This window comes from Myripristis murdjan, chromosome 13 (assembly GCF_902150065.1).
Source record: "Myripristis murdjan chromosome 13, fMyrMur1.1, whole genome shotgun sequence".
Taxonomy (NCBI): Eukaryota; Metazoa; Chordata; class Actinopteri; order Holocentriformes; family Holocentridae; genus Myripristis; species Myripristis murdjan.
Genome location: NC_043992.1, coordinates 37063687 through 37088599, shown reverse-complemented (window position 1 = coordinate 37088599; position 24913 = coordinate 37063687). Strand labels below are relative to the sequence as shown.

At 43.2% G+C, this 24913-nt stretch overlaps 1 protein-coding gene across 1 annotated transcript in view; it reads right to left on the bottom strand.

Annotated features, from left to right (window-relative positions):
- Window positions 1-24913, bottom strand: part of tenm4 (teneurin transmembrane protein 4) — a 168525-nt gene that overhangs the window by 8974 nt on the left and 134638 nt on the right. The window contains exons 24-28 of the mRNA XM_030066430.1: window positions 19363-20240; window positions 11969-12141; window positions 8390-8625; window positions 3142-3438; window positions 237-1851 (exon numbers count right to left, since the gene is read on the bottom strand). Of these exons, the coding sequence (XP_029922290.1) occupies window positions 237-1851; window positions 3142-3438; window positions 8390-8625; window positions 11969-12141; window positions 19363-20240 (3199 nt within the window). The remainder of the gene's footprint in view (window positions 1-236; window positions 1852-3141; window positions 3439-8389; window positions 8626-11968; window positions 12142-19362; window positions 20241-24913) is intronic.

Genomic DNA, 24913 nt, shown 5'->3' with positions numbered 1-24913 from the left:
AAAGGCTGCAATACAGTAAAGTGATGCAACTTAGTAGAGTGTCCTTGTTTATTTCTCTCAAAAACCTTTTGTCGGTAAAGAAAGAAAGAGAAACTAGGCAGCCCTACAATTTTAAGAGTATTGATACTGATATTCAGTCAAAGATATGTTTATATATTAGATTCTGTACTGATCGGCTAACCCTGAGCTGGGGTATTTTAATTTTCAGCAGTTCTAGGTTTGGTGATCAGACCTACCTGTCATGTAGCACTTAATCTCCTCATTGTTGCTCAGAGGGTTGTTGTTCTTGAACATATACAGGTTGAAGGGCACGATGTGGTTGTTGTTGAGACGGTTCCACACCTCAAGGTCAGGCGTGGTCCAGCGACCAGCTAGGACGTCGTAGTCTCTACGGCCCATGTGGACGAGTCTGCTGAGAGGCTCGTACAGGCCTCCCTGGTAGCCCACTATGAGCTGGAAGCTGGGGTTGGTGTCCAGGTAAACCTCCCCGAATGCTGTGTGGAGGATCTGCTTGATCATGATGCCTGAGCCGCTGAACACGGCCAGAGGAGTGCCGATGTTATCGCAGGCCACGTAGAACTCGTCCCCGCTGCTCAGCTCCATGGCGAACAGATGTCCCTGCAGGTCGTAGTACAGCGAGGTGATCTCCGAGCTGGAGTGGTTGTACATGTGGGTGACCCGCGTGGGGCTGGACAAGTCGGCGTAGAAGAACTGCAAGTGGTGGCCCATGCTGCTCTTGCTGGACACCCTCCTGCCCAGGCCGTCGTAGCGGTACTTGATGCTCCAGCCGCTCACTTTATTGTACACTTTGATCAGCAGGCCGGCCGAGTTATACTCAAAGTAGTCGTTCCCTCTCTGCTTGAGGAAACCGTCCTCGTCCATTCTGTACTGAGAGTCCCCCAAGCGAGTGATGCGGTCTCTGATGTCGTAGCGTAGCGGCGTGAGGCGGGCGCTGTTGCCGGGGCTGAGGAGGTGCAGGTTGCCGTTGAGATCGTAGCTGTAGCGCCACAGGGGCTTGTCGTTGATGGAGACCACCTGAAGCTGACCATCGGCGTCATACTCGTACGTGTAGCGTGTGGTGTTGGCGTAAGGCCCGACCTTCAGCTCCTTGGACACCACGCGGCCCATGTTGTCATACTGCACCATCATCCAATACATGAGAGAGCGAAAAATCTCATATTGGACCTCCTTCACCCTTCCATAAGCGTCAAAGTGTTTGGTGTGGGTCATGACTGCTGTGGTGATAATTTGATTAATGTCGTAGTAGATCACTCCAAATTTCCCAAACTGCTCTGTCTTTCCGGACACATCATCGTAGCGATACAAGTCAATAGGCAGTGGTGTTTCATTGATGACAGCCTGCATGCTGGTGACTCGGAAACTGTTGTCGTAGACGTAGTCGAATCTGGCGTTGACCATGCCCTCCTCGCTGAAGCGGAAGATCTGCCTGTCGATGAGCGGGCCTATTTGACGGTAGCGGATGGTGCAGGTGAAGCCCTCGCTCTGCAGGTTGACTGTCTTCAGCATGCCCGCCACCTCGTCGTAGGAGAAACCGATGCGCGTCGTGTCATAGAGGATCTCCAGCAGCTTGGAGAGCTTTCCGTATTTGTAAATGACCCTGCGGCCTGTGCCCAGGTATGTGGTCTGCAGCAACTGGCCGTCTTCACTGTAATCCTGGAGCACTGAGGCGTTACCTTCCGGGGGCCGGTAGGTGTTTCTGTAGTAGCCGATGGAGCGGGAGGTCTCCAGGGTCTGCCGTGCCACGTTGGGCATGGTCACAGAGGAGAGGCGGTCGTTTTTGTCGAACTCAAAGATATACTGCCTCTGGCTGTAGAGCAGCAGTACCATAGACTGCAGAGAGAAGGGGAAACGTAATATTCTGAGTAATTTCCAAAACAGCATTAGACTTACTAGGTCTTGCATCTCTGTGTGGTAAAAATGCATTTAGTCGTCACATTATTTGTTATCAAAGTTAGATAACTACTTTTTAACTTTTTACTTTTTAAGTTTAAAGCAACACTCAGCTGTTTTCATCTATTTCTCATTTATTTTTCACAACAAAAACCACTGAGCCACACAATAAAGCTTTTACAATAGCCCCTATAAAATTGTGACTTTAAAAACATTAACTACATTGCTATGTAATCATGTAAATGGGAGCGGCAGGGGGGTTTGGGGGGTTGGGGGTTTTGGGGGTGCGTGGGGTGGGGTGGGGTGGGGTTGCAGAATTCAACCATACTTCAAAGAAGCTTTAATGAGTTCCTTGTGTTACTGTACCTACATGCTATGCACTGAATCAGTAAGTGGGGTTGAATTTGTAGGTCAGGAATGTACAAGAGACCGGGCTGATACACCACAAAAAGATGAGCAAAATGTCAAAAGCAATAATATATTAGGCATGCATGTCTGAGTCACACCAAATCTAATTTACATCTTGAAAGTGGAGTTGTTGATATTCCTCTGACATTAAGATGTCCTTAAGAGATGATTTCATAAACAGGCTGCTTCTTGTTCCTTGTTTGGGGGATCTTTTGATCCAAACAGCATGAGGGAGCTGAATTTTTCACAACTCGGCAAACGGCAGTTTCCATGAGCGCCCTTCTTGGACAAATAAATGATGTCTTTAAATCATTTCTAAGGCTGTCACAACAGGCTGCCAACATCTCAGCACTTAGGGTGGTTGAAAAACTGACTACAGACTATTAACGGGGTGACTGGCTGCCATTTTCATATTAAATGGCTAAGCTGAAGAATCGAAAACCTTCACATTCTCCCTAAAGATCTTGCCTTTAATTAGTGAGCGGAAAGTGACATTTCACCCTGTTCTCATCAGAGCTATTTTCGGTTGAACTGCACTGCCAGACTATGGCAACAATGTATAATGTGTGTGGGGGGCATCAGACAGGCTTTTATTACGTTTCTGCAGACGTCTGTGCCAGAACTTGATAATGCAGCACAAACACAACCGGGGTATTAAAAGTTAACTGAACTTAAGTCTAAAATCTCTTCCTCAAGGCTCCTACACAAACCCATCTTGAAGATTCAATTGTACAATCTGTTCCCAAGGCCTTCAATTACTTTGCTTCCTTAAACCAAGTGCACTCCATCAGCAGCAGCAGCAGCAGCAGCCATAGTTCTTACCTTCTCAAGGTAAGTGTAGCTCCATGATTTACCATCAGCAAATATCTGGGAGGTGATTCTGCCGTTCTGGTCGTACTCCATGCGCACAGACATGGTTCCCCTTTGGATGCCTGCCACATGCCCGCCAGAGGAATAGGTGACGTTGACGCCGTTCAAGCGACTGCTCGGCGCCCACAGTGTGGGTCGACCAGCGTGGTCATAGTGGATCCGTAATGTAAACTTCCTGTGGTCATCGTAGACTTTCTCCGTTCTGGTAATTCGATCAAAGTCCAATGACAGCAAGTTCCTGTTATGAACCTGTTGGAGAGAAAGCAAGGGGTTAAAAAAAAAAAATATATATATATATATATATATATATATATATTTATTATGACCACTGTAGCACCATGGACTTGGAATAAACATGTTTTGCAAATTTCAGTGATGAAAAGGACTTCATACAATGTATTTTTTGAGGTGCAACGCTGTGAGAGCTTTAATCTTAAAGTGATTATTTCATATTCTTCTTTTAATAGCTTTTAATTACAACAGAGGAGCTGTATCTCGGGAGTACAGGAGTCATTGAAGTGATGCAATTATAAGAATTACCATATTTCTTTATTTGTGTAAAATTCAGTCGAGTCTTAGTGGGAGTATGCCTATTCATGCAAGAAACATTAGAGTCGCATTGATCATTAAATTCATTTTCAGTGCTTACTGGAAAGAATTACCAGGCACAAATGACTCTCATTTTATTTTGCCATTTTCATGAATTGGAAAGAAATCAATTCCACTCCTGCATGAGTCAGAACATTGTTTGAGTGACGCTTGAATTTTTATTTATTTTTTCTGCTCTAAATAAATGAGACTGCACTCGGTGATCCCGGGCCTCGCTGTGATCAGAGCAGAAAGACGCTCTCTGAAAGGAGTAATCCTTAGGGCCGCGTCCAGGTCGACACTGAGAGGAAGCTATTGCCGGCCTTTGAGTGGCAGCTCTTGTCCTGCGGCCCAAATGATCCACGAGCAGCCCTCGCGTCACATTTCTCTATAGCATGCTCTAAGCCACAGCCCCATGCAGAGGCAACAGAGGAAAAAACAAATTGAACTTGGGGAGAAAGAGGTCTTATGTAGCAGGGCAAAGCAAATCTCTGCATAAACACTACTTTCGACGCCATCTGGCAGATTTGGGGAAGTTTGGTGGAAGAGGTCTCAGACTTAATTAAAACTGCACTACACCACACACACACACACACTTAGAAAACTTTGCCTTCCCTATCTTCCTCATCCTGCTTTCTTCATGATGGATGTTTCTGATTAATCTACATGGTTCCTCTCCAGGTATGCTAGCATTTGGCTTAGCACAACATTTGGCAAGACTTAACAACATCTTAAAACAGCTCTGAAAGCTGCTCCTGGCTTCTTTCCAGCAGCATGCCAGAGAGCTGGTCACAGGGGGGGCCGCAGAGAAGCCTCACTCTTTCAGTCTCACATTGAGAAAGCATGCTGGGGTCTCTCATCTGTGAAGGGACAATTACACCAGAGGCAATTAATGTCACTGATACCTAATTGAGAGGATTACTTTACACTAAAAGCAACAGATTCATGAAGAGCACAATTCCCTGAGGGTCTGGAGCAGCACGAGCAATTTGAGCTCAAAGACTGAGAAGGGGGCCTCACTCTATGGGTCCACCCATGTCGGGATAAGAACACCCACATTAGTTAGTTTTTCCCTCACAATGAAGGCTGTCTCTGCAAAAGGCTTAGTGTCATAACAAGTGTCAAACTGCAAAGACAAATTGGAATTAGTACAGCGTTTAGATGGTCGTTTGTTAGATTAAGAAGATAAGTGAGTGGACATCAAAGGCCGGGGCCCCTCCTCTTCGGACATTCCTTGAAACACTGGACATAGTGTTTGGGACTCTTGGCATTTCATCGGTAGGAGAGGCCTGAAATCTGTCCAGAGGATTGTTGCAGTGTGTATTGAGACTGATTCTAACAGGACAGAAGGTGCAAGAGAGAGAAACCTCCTCATACCAGGATCCGGTTCGCCAGAGACCCAACAGGCTGGAAAAACCTCTTATAGCAGAGATCCAAAGATCCCACGAGGACGGAAACCTACTGAAGGGGAATTATTTTAAATTCGACATTGCCTCTAACAGGAAAATCTCGAGGAAAGCACATGTGCAGGGAGAGAGAGGTGGTTACAGCACAGGAAACCTTCCATATTACATTTTTAACTTTTCAAAAATATTGAACAATGTTGCCATTTCTGCATTGCTCAATTATTGCAATAATTCATTAGACAGTGAGTTTGGTGTCAAATGACAATCTCAATCTGTCATTTCAAGTGAAAATGCCTGATCTATTCATCCATTTCCGTGATTAATTCATCATTTACTCCGTTTGTTTTCTTCAACAACATCAATTCTGCTTATTCCCATATGGAAATCAAAGCACGTGAGATGAGAGTTGTAATCTTTTTTTTTTTTTGGTTTCCAATTGTTCCCTCTTTTGAACAAACAGCCGTACTTTGTAAGCGCTAACACAGTGATATCACTCCGTGTACACGCAGACAGCTTTGTCTTTTGCCTTGCATTCCAGATTGAGGCGGTTGAGGATCTTTGCACTGGCAGAGTGGCAGCCAGAAAGATTCTCCCATTACATTTACAAACTACTCAAGCTGACAGGCGGCTCCGTTTCCATGGAGAGAAACAGAGTTTCTGTGCCCTGGCAGCATAAATCATAAGCTTTCCGGCTGGCTGGGAGACGCGAGCCCAAGTGGCACGTGTCACTGTGGTAGGGGTAAATTGAGGTCCATCATTGACCCGCTTTGCTTTAGGATATGGCGAGTGCAACACAACCCAGCGCATGCACGTGCAGATCCACACAGTGTAACACATACAGTCAGAGACACACACACACAGACAGCCACAGCCCAAACACTTTTGGCTCGCTGCGTCATCTTTGCTCACTCTCAACACGACCGAAATCTGTGCAGGCAGAGCCACACAGTTGCCTTTCTTGTTCTCGTTCTCACGCTTCCCTCTTTTCTTTTTCCCACTTTCTCCCCCCCCTACCCCCTGCCACACACTCACCCAGCCACCCACGTAATATCACTTGACATGCCACTCAAGGTCGCTCAATGATTCCAGCTCTGTTCATCCCTCTGTTCTCGCCATTAGGCTGCTCCCATTTCCTATCTCACCCCTGGGGCCATTGTCTGTAACATACATTAGAGGCTTTCACTTCCAAAGGGATGACAGGGCCATTAAATGAACAACCAATGACAGGCAAAGTGGCACCTCCCCATTAGCCATGTCACCTCCCAAAGCATGCGGAAGACGACTTAACCAAAGATGTTGTTGGCCTGGCATAAGGCAAGAACGGGAAAACAACGTGAGGCAATCTAAGCCGAATAAATCCAGAGTTATCCGCGCTCTCCGTGTTAGCAGTCCAGTTTTTTCCAGAGGGTCATTCTAGACTCTTTAGTGTGGTCGAACATTGGGCGTTTATCCTATTATGAAACGGGACCTGGTGTTATTCTGCCTGTGTTACCATTGCAAGGTTAGCTTACTGAGGCTGTTCACCAAGTAGGTCACACAGATTGATTGTCTTTGTTGCCGCCTCTCTGAAGGTTTGACTGGGCTGCAGAAATTTAACACGACACTTCTTTTTTTTTTTGGAGACCGTTCCTGTCTCCTGAAGACATGAGTCAAAACGTTGGCTGCGTGGGCATGTGAGAGTCTGATCTTATTCCACCCACCAAGCTAATAAGCTGGAAATGTGGTCTTAAGTCTGGATTTCATACTGGTGCAGAGGGGAGAGGTTGGCATGTGTCTGTGAGTCTGGTGAATCATTTCTAAATCGGGGTTACTGAACTGGCTGAGCAGGTCAGCCGAGCTTTTCTACATTTTTATGGATGCAATGACCTTGGTAGATCTCTGATGGACTGTGTCAAACCTATTCCCAACACACAAATGAACTGCACTTAATCTTCCAGTGCTGCTATTGCTGTCCGCCTACACACCTCAAACACCACAGTAATACCCCTTTCACACTGACTCAAAATCCCACCACCATCCCACTGCCATTCAGGACCCGAGCTCAGTGTGGACATGTTAACTTGGCATTTCAGTCCCATGTTTTGAACCCTGCGACAGTCATGGGGAACTGTCAGCGTTTGGCTCGAAATGGCACACGTATAATGTGTGATCCATATAGGCATGACGATCCAGGACATGCCCTGCTTTTTAGGCAGGTAATCCTTAGTGTGACTTCAACCCATATGATATGATAAATTACCAACAAACCACCATCTTTTGGATTGGACTCTGACTTAATGCATTTCGTTCAGGTTGGAGGACACCAGTTACTTTGAAGCTGAAATATGTGATCCAGGACTTGTGACAATGTCAACTGTGTCACCTGCTTTAGTGGCAGAAGTCCCAGCCAAAAAAACAAAAGAAAAGAAAAGAAAAGAAAAGAAAAGAAAACAAACAGAACTGTATAAAGCCCATGCGTTTGGTGTACAAGCAGTGTCAGTGAAAATTACACCACTTTTACACCGCTACACTTTGTGAGTAAACACTTAACTGCATGGTGAGTGCAGTCAGCAAATATAGGCCACAAAGTTCAGATACTGAGGGATAAAGAAATTTTCACCATTCTCTTCTTAACCCTATAAAGCCATTCGTATCATATATGATACACTTTTTCAACTCCGTTTTTCGTTTTCAGTTTAATCAATACTTGACCAAAATACTGTTGTATACCTTTGAACACTTCCCCTGTTCACCCTGGACCATACCATTGGCACTTCAAGTACATATCATATATCATACACCAGAAAGGTCGTGTAATAACATATTTTTTTTAAATTTTTTTAAAATATATTTTGTTATAGGACTAAATAAAGGGTTCAATTTCAAAAAATTGGAATTTTCTGCCAATTCTTTCATAGTTCAGGCTTTATAGGGTTAAAGACCCCATGAAATGGCCTCTTACTTTCTTGATTTGATGTATTCCCTGATTAAAACAAGATGTTTGGGCAGGATATAGTGGAAGGAAGGATAATTCACAAGTGCAAACCAACAGGATATCAGTTTGGGAGAGTGACACAATTTTAATTTATTCGTAAATTTCAATTTACACCCACTCGTGCAGGATGATGTCATGAGTAGAGGTCATGTGAGGTCATTTCATGGGAACTTTAAAGAGTGAAATTGTGCGTCTTTGTGAGTGTGTGTAAGCATGAGTCGTTCATCCTTACTCGAAGTCTGCGTCCATACACGGTGACCTGGCCACGCGCCTGCTCCTTCCTCTGTCTCCACTCCACCAGGTTGAGTCCGTTGTCGATGGCGAGGGTGACGTTCCTCTTGCTGACGGTCGGGTTGACGGTGCCGGCCAGCAGGTGGGGCTCGGTGTGCAGAGACACCTCCATGCCATTGGCTAGCACAAGCCGTAGAGAGCCGTCCAGACCAATGAAATAGCTGTTCCGAACTTGATCTGAGACACAGAGGGGGGGACAGGAGAAAATTATTAGGACTGGGGGGAAAAAACAATCAGAGCCTGCTGACGTACGAGGACTAAATCTAATATTCATCTCGGTGAAACACAAATATAATATGATCTAAAATGGCTGCTCAGCAAAAAGCAAGTCCTCAGCAGCAGTATTTAACTGAAACACTGCGATAATGTTGGGTGTATGACAACAAAGATCAATAGTGAGAGGTTTCATAGCGCCAGTAAAGTAAAGTTTTACAGCTGTTCCAGTAGCCTGGAGGATATGGGGGAATGAAAACTATCAAAGCAGCTAGCTTGCCTGTGGCCACAGAGCAGACAGGGTGAAACACACTCTTGCATGTGCATGTGCGCACACGCACACACACACACCCACACACACACACACACACACACACACACACACACACATTCACAAGGGATGAATGTAGGCCTGTCTGTCACTGTCCCCAGGTGACGACAGCCTGTGTTCCAGCTCCAGACCAGTGACTAATGTTTCCACTGAGGATCTCTTGCACATTCATCAGAGAACGTCTCCTTCTCGCCTCCTGTCAGCACACTGACAGGGACCAGGATGAATATTATTCTCATTAAGAACAATTGAAAATTAATGACTTGTCAAACAACACATTAATTAGTTGACTCCATTTACAGAAGGAAAAAAAAAAAAATCCAGTCGAAACATAGACTTTGTGACTTCCCGGTGGCAGCATGTTAGATGTAAGTGGGTGTTACCTTTTGTGTTTCCATATCTTTATTTTGCACACAGATCATTAATAAACACTTTCTGAGTACACAGAGTTTTGCATCTTATTCGTGTACGAGCGGCGCCCGAGGATGGGCTGCGGTGCTGAGACTAGAAAAATGGGCAGAAGAGGCAGGGCCGACCTTGCACCGGCCCTTACCTCTCTCCATCATGCGGACACTTCGGGGGTTGGCCGGAGGCCTCTGGGGCAGACCCTGCCAAGAAGAGGCTGTGCTCCGAGGCCAGATGATGCTGAAAAATATTGCTGAACTGGGGAATTCACTCTTGTACATGCACACAATTCAGCAGGGTGGGAATCTACCTTGCGCTGATGTTTAAGGATGTCTTAATCCTGCAGCTGTAATCTACTCAAAACAGAGCCAAACGATGGGGGAGCTGACTCACAGAGGCCTTGGCTCGCGTATTTAACATGAAAGACAAGAAAACATCTTTATTTTATTCTCTCATTGGGTTTGTTTTTATTTTGGATATATTTGTACTTTTTGTACTTTTTGTATATTGTTGTATATTGTATACAGGTTGTTCATTGTATATAGGAATGTCATATATTCTTTCTATTTTATCTTTATTTTTATTTTATTTTATTTTATTTTATTTTTTATTATTACTATCGTTATTATTATTATTATTTTATTTTTTTATTTTTATTTTTTACTTGCACAGTGCTGGAGTTGTCGCAATTACATTTCACTGCTGCTGTACCAGGGTATATGCAGGAATCTTGAAGTTAATTTTAATACCTTTTTAAGACTTTTTCAAGACCTTCTCAATATTTTTTAATACCTCACCGCCACTTCAAGCTGTAACCATTTTTTACATAAGTGACTTAACAGTTTTAGTTTGTGATAAAGACTAAAGAACAGCCTTCTCTTCCGTTTTCGCGGGGCTTCATGTAACATTTCGGTGCATTCGTAATATGCACTGGGAGCGCCAGAGCGTACTTTTTGCTTCTGAATTTCCACCCCGCCCGCTCACTCTGCCGCTCTCAGAGACAATTTACAAACGCACCCACAATAGCCTAGTTTTTTATGTACCTGTTCATCTTTGTTTTTTCAATAAAAATGAATAAATTCATACACTTTTACGATGTTTTTGGGACTCAAACTCTTGGACAGCTAATTCAGAAAAAAATACTTTCAAAATTTAAGACTTAATAAAGTCGTGATAAGACTTTTTAATACTTTTTAAGGGTCTTAATTTTCCCAAAATTGATTTATCACGTTTAATACTTTTCAAGACCCCGCGGATACCCTGAGTACCTGTACATTCATGCATGTGACGAATAAATCTTAATCTTGAATTTTTGGGTTAAGAAATGGACCTCACAGAATGGCAACAATGTCACTAACATCACTGTGGCTGTATTGAAGCTTTTGCAGGAGACATCCGACACACAACACAGCGACCAGGAAGGAAACGCAAAGCAAAGTTGGGCTTTCATGTTATGTGATCACCCATAGCAAGCTTACTAAGCAGACAATGGTGAATTAATTACCAGCAGAGCTCCTGGTCTGCATCAAGGTCACAGCATTGAGGCGACCAGTCCACTGAGCAACATTAAGACACCAGAGCCTGTCAGCTTCTGTTTCAGACATGGCTTTACAAGAAGTCAGCGGGGACAGGGAGGAGCGCACAGTCAAGGCCAGCGCTAGTCCGGGGTGAGCACAGGAGAATCTTTACGACTTTCAGAAATTGAAGAGGGGCTGGAGAGTTCAAAGCCATCAAACAGTAATCAATAAAGCGGTTGGTCAGGCAAAAAACAGGATATCAGAAAGCCTAAGTATGCAAGACAAACTACGTGCACTGGGACCGAGCCTACAACCTCGGCCCGCCCTTCTCTTTGATTGGATTTCCTAAACCTGTGGGGTTTATTATGGCCCACCAGCGCTGTGTTTTGTGAATTGGTTTTTAAGACAGGAAATCAATAAGTGTTTTAATATTAGTAACTGCGAGGTACACCGCACACAGTTTTATGAAACAAACATTACAAAAACAAAGAAACAACAAATGCTACTGCAAATTAGATGTTATTAATCACAAGTGAGGCATTATATGCTCAATCACTGTAGGAGATGAGTGGTTGTCAACGTGGGGTCTGGGAACCTCTACAAGCCATTAAGAGGACCGTATGGGGGTCCCTGCTACAAAATCATAACAAATGTGGGTTTGTGAACCCCTGCTACGAATGCAAGACATTTTTAAAAAAAAAAATTTGGTTTATATTCAGCTATTAAATTGTTCACAATGCCATACTTGAACACTGACAAATAGGGTAAAATTGGCAAGATTAAGTCCTCATGCTACAATAATCACTCGTTCATTTTTCTGCACCAATTTCTGATAAATCATAGGGAAATTGAAGTATGTCTCATTTTGCTGAGGACCCTCTAAAAAGTTCGTCAAGAACCCCTGGGGGGTCCTCAGACATCAGTTTGAAAACCCACTGCCAGTCACTGAAGGAAAACTTCAAAGTTAAAACTTCAAACAAAAAGCTTTGGACGATGAAACAATGTGGAGGCGTTAGCATCTTCATACGGCGGCTGAAAGCTATTAGACACTCACCCTGCATGAGTGTGTAGAAGGTGCCGGAGGCTGACAGGTTGGTGGTGACGGTGATATCCTCTTTGTTGGAGCCCTCTGTTTGGATGCGCACAGAGCTGTCATGGTCGGTACGGTAGCTGCTCACTCGGCCCGTGGGGTAAGTGACATTGGTCAAACGGCCGTAATTGTCATACCTGCAGACAAGCACATGGACATGAGCCAGAGCTGGCAGAGAGAGGCAACTGCAACAGAAGCTGAAACAGCCTTTCCCAAGATTTGAGAAGCCTAACTCTTAGATCTGCTGTATCAAAAGGAAGGAATAACAATCATAAACGTAGGAAAATTTGTTGTGTGAAAGTATACTGTATGTTAGCAGGTACAGGCCAAAATAAATGCATATAAATATATATTAATTTAAGTAAGGCTGCTGCTATCTTTTTTTTTTATTATTATTAATGGAATAATTATTTCATCTATAAAATTCTAAAAATATTGACAAATACTCATCAACATTTACCACTGCCCACAGTGATGCCACTTTAAATGCTTACTCTGTCTGACCAGCATCCAAACAAACCCCAAAGTACTCATTTCATATACATATGAAAACAACAAAAAGTAAGCGCACTTTGTGAAGCTGATGTTGATTAATTACTCTGTTTACCACAAATATGAGTTGGCACCTGGGAAGAGCCACTCATGTCGACTTTATACTGGTAACTCCAAGTAGGACATACGGGATTTTTTTGTAGGCTGGAATATCTTCTACCTCTACTCCCTTCTGATTTTCAACACAGGTGGCAAACATCACAGCAAATCCAACAGGTGTCTGAATTCCAGTGTAATAAAATCAAAACCATCACTTATTCACAAAAATACAATCAACTGCTCATGTGGAATGACCAGTGTCTTCTGCAGTCTGTTTACGGCTGATTTTCAACTTCAATTTCATAAATGTAGACATGAACTCACAGAGATGCTGCACATGCACTGCAAAAACGCAAAATCTTACCAAGATTATTTGTCTTATTTCAAGTCAAAAACGTCTTATTCCTAGTCAAAATATCTCATTACACTTAAAATAAGACATGATCACCTCAGAAGTAACTTGTTTTTAGACATTTGTCTCTTGTTTCAAGTGAAAATTTGCTTGAAACAAGTGAAAATTTGCTTGTTTCATTGGCAAAATTTGTTTCTTGTTTCTAGCTAATTTTCACTTATTGCAAGTGAATTTTCACTTTTTCCACTGGCAAATTTTGCCAGTTGTCTAAAAACAATTTACTTCCGAGGTGATTATGTCTTATTTTAAGTGTAATGAGATATTTTGACTAGAAATAAGACAACCTTTAGCCAAAACTAACAGATACAAATTCTCCTTCATACCCTCCGCCATTTCACTGCTCAACTCTGTACAGTACAGGTAGCATCACCTTTAGTTCCCATTTTATTAAAGTATGCACTTTTTTATTTATTTTATTTACTTACTACTGATTTTTTATTTATTTATTTATTTTTTTATTTTACTACTGATTTATTTACTACTGTCTGCCTTGTGTGTCTCCTTGTAGTTGTTGTTGTGCTGTGTGTCTGACTCTGTTGTTGTCATTGTGGTTGTTGTCGATGTTGTTGTACTGTTTTTTTTACTACTGCGGCAGAATCAATTGCCCCTCGGGGACAAATAAAGGTCTTGAACTTGATTTTTGACTTGAAATAAGACAAATAATCTTGGTAAGATTTTACGTTTTTGCAGTGTGTGCCGTGTGCTGTTTCGGTATATTATATTATCATACGGCATGCACGACCAACCTTGACCTTTGACCAGTAAAAAACAGCAACAACAAAAACAAAATCAGCAGCTTGACCGGACCCCAAAACGACCTGTTAAGTTTGATCTGAACCGGATAAAAACTGGTCCACGCTGTCCAAGCACCCATGATTGCAATACGCCCACCCACACGGCTCGGTGTGGCTGTTAACATGTGTTGGATTTGGGTGTGACAACATAAAGGCATCCAACGTGTAGCAATGAGATGTTATCCCACTCTTGCGCCTCTTCCAATAAAACTTGAATGCGGCATTAAGTATACATGCATGCTGTTATATACCGTGAGTAACCTTCAGGGGACAAGAGTATGCGATGGAAAGAAAAAAAAAAGAAACAAGAAAACTACTGACAGGGAAAAACTGTCAGGCGCGGGACGAGACAGCACACAACTTTTCACATTTAGAAAACTGCTTATTAGCTTAAAAGATTAGTGATATCACCTAATCTTATTATGCAGCCTCTGAAATAGGAGCACTGAGGTGAGACTCCTTGGAGAGATGCAGCATCTCCCCGGCCTACAAATCAGTCAGTTCATCACGCACAGGAACATGAATGGCCAGATTGTCTCATTTCGCCCGGAGAGCACATCGGCATAGAACAATTTGAAATCTTTCAGCTTGCCAGTGTTCCAGAATGGGAGTGAGTGAACGGTACATTACTTAGAATGAAGACTTTTATCTGTGCTGTGAATACAGATTGGAAAGCCCTCCTCAATGTTGCTGCCTGCCATAATAAAGCCTCTAATAAATGAGATGGCGGGCGCTGGTTTACGGATATTTCCTCAGCGCTGCCATCTCAAATATCCAATATGGAAAGGGAGAGTGGGGAGGAATCATCTCCCAGAGATAAATGTTATCTGATCTGAACTGTACAGTGGACTGGGATTCAGCGATGTTTTTCAGGCTAAGTCCTCCACTTCAGGAAATGCTAAATGGCAGAATAATTTATATCTAAAGCATTTGATTTCTTGTGATACTGCTCTACCCTATTATATCAACAAGCTATTCTCCCTACGTTCATTATATATTCCAGTAGGGCTGTGTGATATGACCTCAATCTTATAGCCTGATATAGGTAATTTCATATCCTGATAATAATGCATATCACGATATGGCACATTTTCTGTAAGTTGAATGAATGGACAGTTTATACAAAATCATTTCTTATTACATTATGAATTATATACTTGACAAATATTTTTCTCCTATTATTTGTAACCCTTATGCAAATTGTCAACAGTATTTTAAGTGATTTTTTAAGTCATTAAAGTGATATTTTAAGTAAAAGTAAACAAAATATAAAATATGTCCATCAGCGATCTGCACACGCTTCCTGATGCTGGCACATTTGTTTTTTTTGTTTGTTTTTTTTTCCCAAGGCAACAATTCAATTACCTAGGCCATTTACCTTTCTGTCAAAATGCCGCCACAGCTACGCCACAGGTGTGTGTGGCTCCTGCAGAGGCTGCCGACGGGGCCTCTTGCACCTCTCCTGAACTGTACCTGCATGTCGGGTGACCTTTGAGACCTTTTTTGCGCCACATCCGTGTTTTGTGCCGGTCGATGATGCCGGTTTTCATGTGTCATCAACAGTGTTGGATCTGAGGTTTTGCCAATCTGCTGTGATGTTGCCAGCTCATCCCCAAATTCTACAGACTGCAAGGAGTCACTAAATTCACGCTGACAAATAAATCAAAATATTGCTTTGGGGTGAGTTTCAGTCATGCGGCTATAAGTTTGCCTGTTTTTATACGAACTTCATTAGCACAGTTAAAGAAATGACACTGAGGAGAGAATCAGCCCCTCTCCACTGATTGGCTGACTGTTTTCTGAGTGACATATGGTCGGGCCAATCACAGGCAAGTAACTGAAACCTACGTTGCTCAACGGAGCTCAATGGTGCTCACCGGTAACAGGAATTGTCATCTTATATAGATCTATATTACGTATGATTGTCATGGCTACCGCTGAGCGTGATGTTAAACGTTGTTGTTAAAGTTTCAAAAAATGGGCAGTGTCAGAGAATGTCTAATACAGGGAGAAGTGGCACTCCCGTCTAACTTCCGGGTCTCGGAAACACGTCTCTGTCCATGTGAGGGCGCTTTCAAAAGGGGGGGCTAAAAAAATACACTCAGCTGAATATTGGATTTTTTAAGTTCACCTATCTTCTAAAAAGCCGTTCAAAAAGTGTTCTTCAGTGTTCAAAAAGTTTCTCTTGGTCTTCAGGTGCCATCAAGTGGGATCCCTCGTCATAAACAGCCGCAAGTCCGTCACTGACCAATCAGCATTCATTAGCAAATGCTAGCATGTTATGGCCAACAACAGCCCAAACTGTAGGAAATCGAAAGGATATAAGTTCTCGCTAATTTCACTTTTAACCTATAATCCATATTGAACTTTCAAAAACTACAACAGTATTTGCGATTTTTCAACCATAAACAGGAGTAAGAGACAAATTTAGCCGTTTAGCTCCATAGAGCCCCATTCATTCACCCCCAGTGGAATTACGGTGGAACTGCAACCAAGTTCGATACAACAGGGGTTAATGGAGAGTGGCAAGGCTCGTCGTAGGCGGGCTCTGGCTGTGTGCACTTCTCCATTTGTCACAGGTTTAATGCACGGGACAGTATTTATGTGGCCCCGAGACCTTGCCGATCATGCAAAAACAACCAAAAATTGCATTTTTCATGCCATGTGGCCTTTAAAGTTGCATGTTACGTTTTTGCAGGCATGCACACAGACACACAGACACTCACACACACCAATTTTAACTGTTCAACTCACACGGCAAAAAGAGTGTTCCTGCCTGCCTCCACCTCCGAACAAAAGAGTCAGTCCCCCAGACAGAAATCTCATTCCAGAGCAATGCCACATGCCTCAGCTTGATCACTGACCCAAACTCTCTCTGTCTCAATTAGGTCCTTGAGCTAGAGCCATTCCTCGGGCTCCACCGCTGAGCTCTAATGGCTCTGGCCTGCTTCAACTCAGCTGCCTATTAGCTTGCTTTCTCTGGACAAGAGGGCATGCAGGGGCAGGGTGCTCAGCAAAAGGAGAGGACTTGTGTTTTCCCCCTGGATGGCCACAAGTCCATTTGGATCGCATCACCTCCGTGTCACATGCTAGCTCCCTGACCTTTCGCGCTGGGGCCCAACAATAGGCCGGCCACTCCATATCAGCGTCCCCTCCAGCATACCTAATCTCAGCCCTGCACAAAATTATTCATATTCTCCTATTTTCAGTTCCCCTTAGCGCCTGAGGATTTCAGAACACGTTTGACGGATGATTACGGAGAAAGTAACATAAGGGCAATAGTCATGAAATTGCTTCAACTCCACTGACAATTGTTTCACAAGATTTAGCTGTCATGTTTTAAAGCGTTAATTTAACTCGAGAATGCTTTCTTGAGCCCAGTGGCTAAAACAGCTTTGTTACTAAATAGGACCATTGGTGCCCTGCTAATTGGAGGCTAAAAGAACAATTAGGCATCCTTCAGAATGCTACATGAATTAATAGATTTACAGTAACCCTTAAGCATAAGCACTTATCAGTACAGCAAAAACATTAGGAGGTCAGCAGAGCATCTGCGCATACAGTAAATGTCAGAGCAGATGAGGTTGCCAAGGGTTACAGCAGCAAGACCGCGCAGCAGATGTCTTTTGTTATCCACTTACTCTTTTGTGTTTTGTTTCTGGATTCTGTGAAATTATATTCAGTCTATAGGCTAAAGGACTTAAGTACACATTAATTAATTTGGGCAAAATGTGTAGCAGTGCACTTTGGTGTGCAGAGATAAATGGAGGTGCCTTTTCATTTCCGATGATAGCAAATTACGGCTTTGACCCTCAGGTGCGCGAGTGACCTTCAAAGCTAATTATTCAAGAAAAACAAAGACTCTTTATTGCGTCTAAATGAAACATGATGACTTGTCTGACTTGCTTGCAGGTAAATATGAGGTCGCAGTCTTAATTGCAGAGAAAAAATACAGGAAGCGGATCCATCTCTTTTCTTATTTTTTTTTGTCTGGAAAATGCTCCTACACTTTTTGTGCATTTACACGATTGTATGTTTTTCAAAAGGATGGAGGTCATATAAATGTGTATACAGAAGGAAAAAATAGGGAAATTAATAAGTAACAGCTGCACTCCCTAGTTCGGCATTAGTATTTTTTTTCTTCTATTTGGGACAAAGCCATCAAATTCAAAACATAGCTGAGGGTAGAAATAAAAACTCCATGTACGCCTTAAATACACAATGACATTTCAGTCTTGACCCAAGAACCTGTACGAGATGCTCTGCAGTTACAGACCAACCTCTGTTGTGCAATAAACATAAAGTAGAGATGCTGCACTTTCTTTCTTCTCAAGTGTCTTTGATGCATGTAGGAAATATTTCAGGGCATCTTGAACATCCATTCTTTAAATTATCTTGCAAAACCCTTTGTGTCACTAGCAACCAAGATAGATAGATAGATAGATAGAAAGAAAAAGTCAAGCATTCAGACAAAAATACTTTATAACTGCCATGCAGCAGTGTTGTTGGTAATAGTTTTGGTAAACCGAGCATGGTAGCTCAGTTCCAGTGCAGAGAAATCATTCAGGATTCTCACCATCCACTGGGTTTGTTGAAGCTGAAGGCAAATTGCTCTGCCTTGAGAAATCCCAATGCACTGCATTAGTGCCATTTTCACTGTATCTTTTTTTTTTTTACTATATAACCTGTCTCAGATGACAACCAAATCAAACACAGGTGATAAATGTCGGCTCAGATTAAACACAGCGTCTGATTATGTGTCAGGGTGTTACACTCCTCCAGCGAGGTGAAACAGATGTCTGACCAACCAATCTGCTTAATCACACTTTTTGGAAAGACATGCAGTTAGCACACAGTATCCCTCGGTACAGTATATTAGCCAAGGGACAAATTGCTCTATGGAAGTCACAGAAACTAAAAAATCCTATGCTCAAATACTGAAGAGTGTGGGGGTGTTTTAATTGTTCTCTTACATTGTGCGGTTGGCCTCAATCAATTCCCACTTCTGGCTATTCCATCATGCTTACGTTGCCAGGCCTCGTTGTAGTCCTAGGGCTAAAATGTGCTTGCCAATAGATATATGTCGTTCATGTACCAAATGACTCCAAACAAGTAATGGTGTGCAGTCTGTCACTGCAAGCACGGGTGTAGATGAGTAACATATCATCCAGTAATCCTATTTGGTATGATAACAGCAAATAGGATTACACCCATACTTGCACAGGTCTTGTATTCTGAGTGACATAGACATCCAGGCATAAGAAGGTGGCTCATGTGCCAAAATACTAAACTCAGATGTCAGAGCTCTACAACTCTCCTAATGCCCTCAACATTCACTCACTACAGCATCTCAGCATGTAGCGGTACAGCAGATAGAGAGCTTCCAATTCAAGAAATCCAGGAAAGACACTTTGTAAAGTTTATTTTGGATTTAAGAAATCTAGGAGATCTGTTTCGTTGCTCTCTAGGGTAATGCCATAATCTATAATCAGCTCAACTGGGATCCAAACTCTAAGCTGAGAATGGACTTGAAAGCAGGTGTTTGGTGAAATATGACTTACTCATAGAAGGTGGTCCATCCATTTTCATTGGTTTTAGTAGCTAGAAGCCCTGAATTTCCATGGTAGGTCATCACAGCTAGCTCTTGACCCTGGGCAGCGACGGTTTTAAGCGCATTGTTGGTGCCGATGGTGAACCAGAATGTCTGTCCATCGGGGCCCATCAGCCACAAAGGCATTCCTGTCGTGTCCCGTCGGATCATCACTGTGTTTTTGTTTTTATCGGTGATGCTGCTCAGATCTCCCTCTCCTGTGTAGGTCAGATTGTAGAGGTAGTCTCCTGTCGTCAGACTCTGTGTGTAGATGTGGCTGCCATTGGAGTCAAATAGGTAGAGTTCGTCATGAATGGGGGAAGACACCTCATACATGCTGAGAGGATTCAGATAGGGTTTGTTTTTGCGCACATAGCGGATACGGATGTTGGCCAGATCTGCAATAAAGAGCTCTCCATCTGGGGACACTGCCAGGGAAGAGGGCCCTTTCAGCTTGGCATCCTTGGCATAGCCCTCGTCTCCAGAGTAACATTCACAGTTGGCATCATTCTTGCAGTCACAGCCACTAGGTGCCCCTGCAACAAGGGAGATTTCTCCATTGGTGGAGACCTGTCGTACTCGGTTTATTTTCTTTTCGTCCGACTCGGCAATGTACAAAATGCCATTGTGGGACACAGCTAGGGCGTTGGCTGACTCCAGAGTGGCATGGATAGCCACTTTGCTCATTAGGAAGTGGTCAATGCCAGGCACTTGGCAGTGCATGGGTCGGCCAGCTACGATGCGGACCTGGTGGTTTTCTGAGATCTGGAGTACCACATTGTTATCCAGGACATACAGGGAGTTGTCCATGGGACTTACTGCCAGGTCTGTGGGCCACTCCAGACGCACCTGAGAGGAAAAACACACCAAAAATATCAGCTTTAAGTCACAAAATAACTCTTATTGATCCAGACATTTTTTCACTTTATCAGAGGGGAAAAGTCCCTCAAGGCAAGAGTCACTGAAAACCGCTTACCAAAAAAAAAAAAAAAAAAAAAAAAAAAAAAAAAAAAAAAAGAACAGACTATACTGTGAAAATGGTTGGCTATCTCATAGCTTAGCCTGGAAGCAAAAACATATTTTGAAGAGATTTTTATCTGATAAGGAGGAAAATAGCAGCTGTTAGAAAGGGAAACACATAAAACATGGTTTTTGAGATCACAGATGATAACAATAGTGGAGAGAAAGGACGGAAAGAGGAGAGATCATTCAAATGATCAGATTAACTGAAAAGACTGCATTGCCATTGATCATGAGAATCCTGGACACCTTGGGACTGGGCTTCTGCAGCCTTCACCCCGACTAAGACACTGCTTTCCCCTGCTTTGTGTCATTAATTTTGTAATGGAAAGAGATTGCAGGAGGTAGAGTCCTTGAAAAGAAACTAGAACACTCTTATCAAATGAAAGGCTTGCCAACCTCTGGCCTCCTAAATTATGAGTTATTGTTCTGCAAATAATGTATTGGGCTCCAACAAGTAGAAATGAGTGGATTCATCCACTCTGCTGGTCTCCCCCACTTTTATCTTCCCAGGGAGATCTCTTCAGAGCATAATATAAACTGTTGTATTTCAATAGATCCCTTGAAGCAGCACAAGAAAGAATGATTAAAACCTGGTCTTCAATTTCTGAAAAGTACAAAGACAAGTTCAGATTCTGGATGACCTATACATGAGAGCAGGCTCAGAATTGATTTGGATACTTTGTCTTACAGCTGAGAAAATGGGAAAAGGACACGAAATTACCTTGCAATTACTATGGTCCGCTAATCTTTCATAATGATCTGGAAACAAAAATTGCACAAACCCGTGTCACCAGAACTGACAAGGGAGCCATTTCATATTATGCATCCTATTATGTGTGTGTTAACCTGGATGTCTTGCTCTTAAGTTCAGACAGAAACTCTTATGAGTCAATCACAGATTTTGGAATACAAAAAAATACAGTGAGCCAAGTGAGAAGAAAGCTAGTGCTGTGCTCAGTATGGACTGTGCATCAAAGCATATCTCTGATGAGGACAATGGCAACACTGTCTGGGCTTGAAGTGAACAACCGCCAAGTGACAATGGTTAAACAATACATAACAAAAAATAACACAAATTTAAAGCTGCTGACATGTGGAAAACGCCTGAGGGAAATGTTCCCCACTCATAAATGTGGAAGAAAAGCCACAGTTACCGCATTAAACTCAACTTCATAACAGAAACAACTCGGCATTCCGCTGCCTCTGTTGCCCGGCACCCAATAGGGGGGTCCTTTAACAAAACATACAAGAATCCGTACAGCACAGAGCAGCAAGTTCCTAGAAACGGCTTTCTGGAGAATATCCACCAGCCATATTATTTCAAATGTGTCACAAGGAAAAACAACATCACCCCTATTTGAACCTCCCCACCCTGGCTTCCTATAGAATTCAGAGTTGATTTAAAGATTTTACTCTGGCCCCAGCCTCATTTCTGAGCTTTTAATTCCCCATACCCATTTGTGTACACTTGGGTCAGCAAATAAGATGCTTCTCTCAATACTTGAATCCTGATTTATTTCAAAGGGAGACTGGGTATTTACAGCGAGCGCCCTAAAACCTTCCTTTACAAAAGTGCTTCTACTTGATTTAATGTTATTAATTGTCTATGCCTACCCTGTCTACACTTATTCCTCATTTTCTAATTTAGCAGGCAGTGCATCAATAATTCAGGTATTACTGATAAGGGATGATATGACTGCGTGATTTCCAACAATCTTTGCATTAGACGTGTTAATGAATGTTTGCCACAAGCGATCTGTTTGTCTACCTTTGACGAAGCAGCTGAGTTCAGCATTGCACACAGCTTCGCATTCCTTAAACCTCCCATCATCCCCCACAAACAGAGGAGGTTTATATAATAAGACATATCTTTGGCCACACACAACAAACAGGAGACTGGCAGCAGATACATGTCGTCTTTCAGTGAGCAGAAAATGCATTTACTTGGGAAACGAAGGGGAGATTTTCAATTTCTTAAAACCTATTTCTTGTCAACAGAGGTGGTTAAATATTTCATGAGCGAGTGTGGAGTGGCTCGGGGGAGCTGCCTGTAAGGAGGTTTTCACGCCACTCTGACTGATGAGGGGATATTTCCCGAGCTGCTGTCCCATATGCTGTAACCCGATCATACCCTCCCCTTTCTACAGTGGGGCAGCTGTCAGTTGTGCCTGACATGGCCGCCACCCACAAAACCAAAACGGGCACATCAACCATGAGACCGAGGCAATGGATTTACATCGGCAAAACATGAACTATTTTTGTGTGTAATTTCACTTGTATTCCAGTTGCCCGTTTCCCATAAGCCACCCCTTCACTCTCCGCACGTGCCAACATGATGCCCGTGTGAAGACAAGTAATGTCGTTATTTGAAGTCTCAGATTTGAACTTAATGTCATTGTCACGAGAGACTCGATAAAGCTTTCTGAAGCTACTAACCCCCTTGAAATAAAAAAAGCACTCAAGTGATCTTGTTCTGAGACATGTTTTTTTTTTTTTTTTTTTTTTTTTTCTATTTAAGTTTGAGCTCAGTGGGGGGGCGAAGAGAAGATTTTCGAGACTTTAAACAGAAAATGGAAGAGACTTTAAACAGGCAAGGGCCTAATGCCTCGGTATAAACACATTAAAAGATTTCTGAATGAGGTCAACCTCTTTGCCTCTCGCGTAAACAATAACACAAAGTTAAAAGAAAGTAAGATTACTGACCAGCACATGGAATTTAGGAGTCAAAGGACACAAAAGCATGTTTTGCTTCAATAAGCTCGAGGTTCAGATAGCATGGCTGAGACAGTGTTGAATTTCAAAGACATCGGTGACCTCATCCGAGGAGAGGCAGAGAGACAATCTTAAATAATATTTTGTTCAAAATAGGTGTAGTATAAGGCGATGACCACTGTGATGAGCCTTCTCCTGTGAGACTCCGGCCCTAAGTGAGGGGTTGAGGAGTGTTTGAAGTAGGAAGCTGTGTGCCCTGGATGAATTTTTAATGGATGCTTTTTACTGTCTGAGTGTCTCTGGCAGTGCTTGTGCGATTTGTCATCGTTGTGGGGCTGCACTCAGTTGGCCTGTGTCTTCTCTGTGGTGGAGCCGGGGTGGTGAACATCTATAGGGGCTTGTGGGGGTGCTGAGGGAGCTGGTGAGCGGGGTGGAGTTCCCTAGGGGCTGGGAATGGGCAGCTGGAGGCTTTGCTCCCTCCACTGAATACATCATTTCACACACACAAAAAGCTACTCTCCACTGGCATCTCAGGCCCCCTCAGGACCTGTTTGCTAGTCACACTGGATAACGTAGAAGGGGAAAGAAGCAAACGAGTGCACACACACACACGACACAGCGCTTGGCTGCAACGCTTCAGATGTCACTCAAATCACATCTTTAAGCCCGTGAAAGCCTATGAATTCTAATTTCATGGGTGCAAAAATAAAAAACAGCTATAGCGGCTATAATTATAAGCACACATAATAATTGCATATACTGTATACTTTGAAAGGTAATGATTACTTGTCAGAATATGTGTTAAGTGAGGGAACAGTCAGGCTAAAGTGGCTGTGCGGATGAAATGCAGCATGAAGTCCATCTTGTCGTCCTCATAAGGGAGTCACTGAGGTTGAGTGTGATGTGACCTCAGTGAAGTGTCCTTGCCTGGGGGGTGTCCTGTCTGGTGTAGCAGTCTGGTACATGTATGTTCATGTGTTCATGTGTGCGTGTGTGTGTGTGTTGGGGGAAGGTGGGTTCAGGAGAGGGAGGAGGGGTAACTATGCGTGTCAATGTGAACTAAGAGGGGTGCAATGTTGTTAGTGAAGTTATAGGTCATCTTTGTCATCTCCCTACAGCTATAGGCCAGTGGTTGCCAGTGTCTGGGGCCACCAGGGACGTGGACATGGGACCCCGGGGGGAACTACAGCCCCTGCTCTGGTTTCAGCTTGGCTCTGTGCTCCAACACTGTAGCTATCCCAATTCCCACGAGTTCCCCCAGCCTGGATCCAGCTCCGATAATTGCTCATTTTCCATTTTATTTTGTATTTGCTTGTTAATCATAAGAAGACTTATTTTTTTATTTACTAGACGGGCACAGCTGTGTTCAGGGGCTGCTTTTCTAAATTCATCATCAATTCATCATTTTCTGGACCAGTGATATTTCAGTGCACAGCCGAGATCTTCCTGACCAATCGTGGCAGCTGGGAGTTTCTTTCCTCACATGTAAAGACATGCTGACAGCATTCAGCACACAACTGGTGCATCCCACTAGGGTATTTGATGCCTGTAAGCTCCAACTGTCTCCTTGTACCTGAGCGGAATCCCCTGCCAGTCCCGCGAATCGCCAAATTGGCAACACGTTGTTAATGCGCAGATGTGCATGAAAACTAAATTGAGCACCTCTGTATCTAAGAGCTTCCAGCTATATTATCTAACACTCAGGCGGCAGTGTAAGCGGCACAGTGACTAGACTCAAGCAAAGGGCTTGCTATGGGTTCAGAGATGGAAAAAAAGCGTCTAAGTTG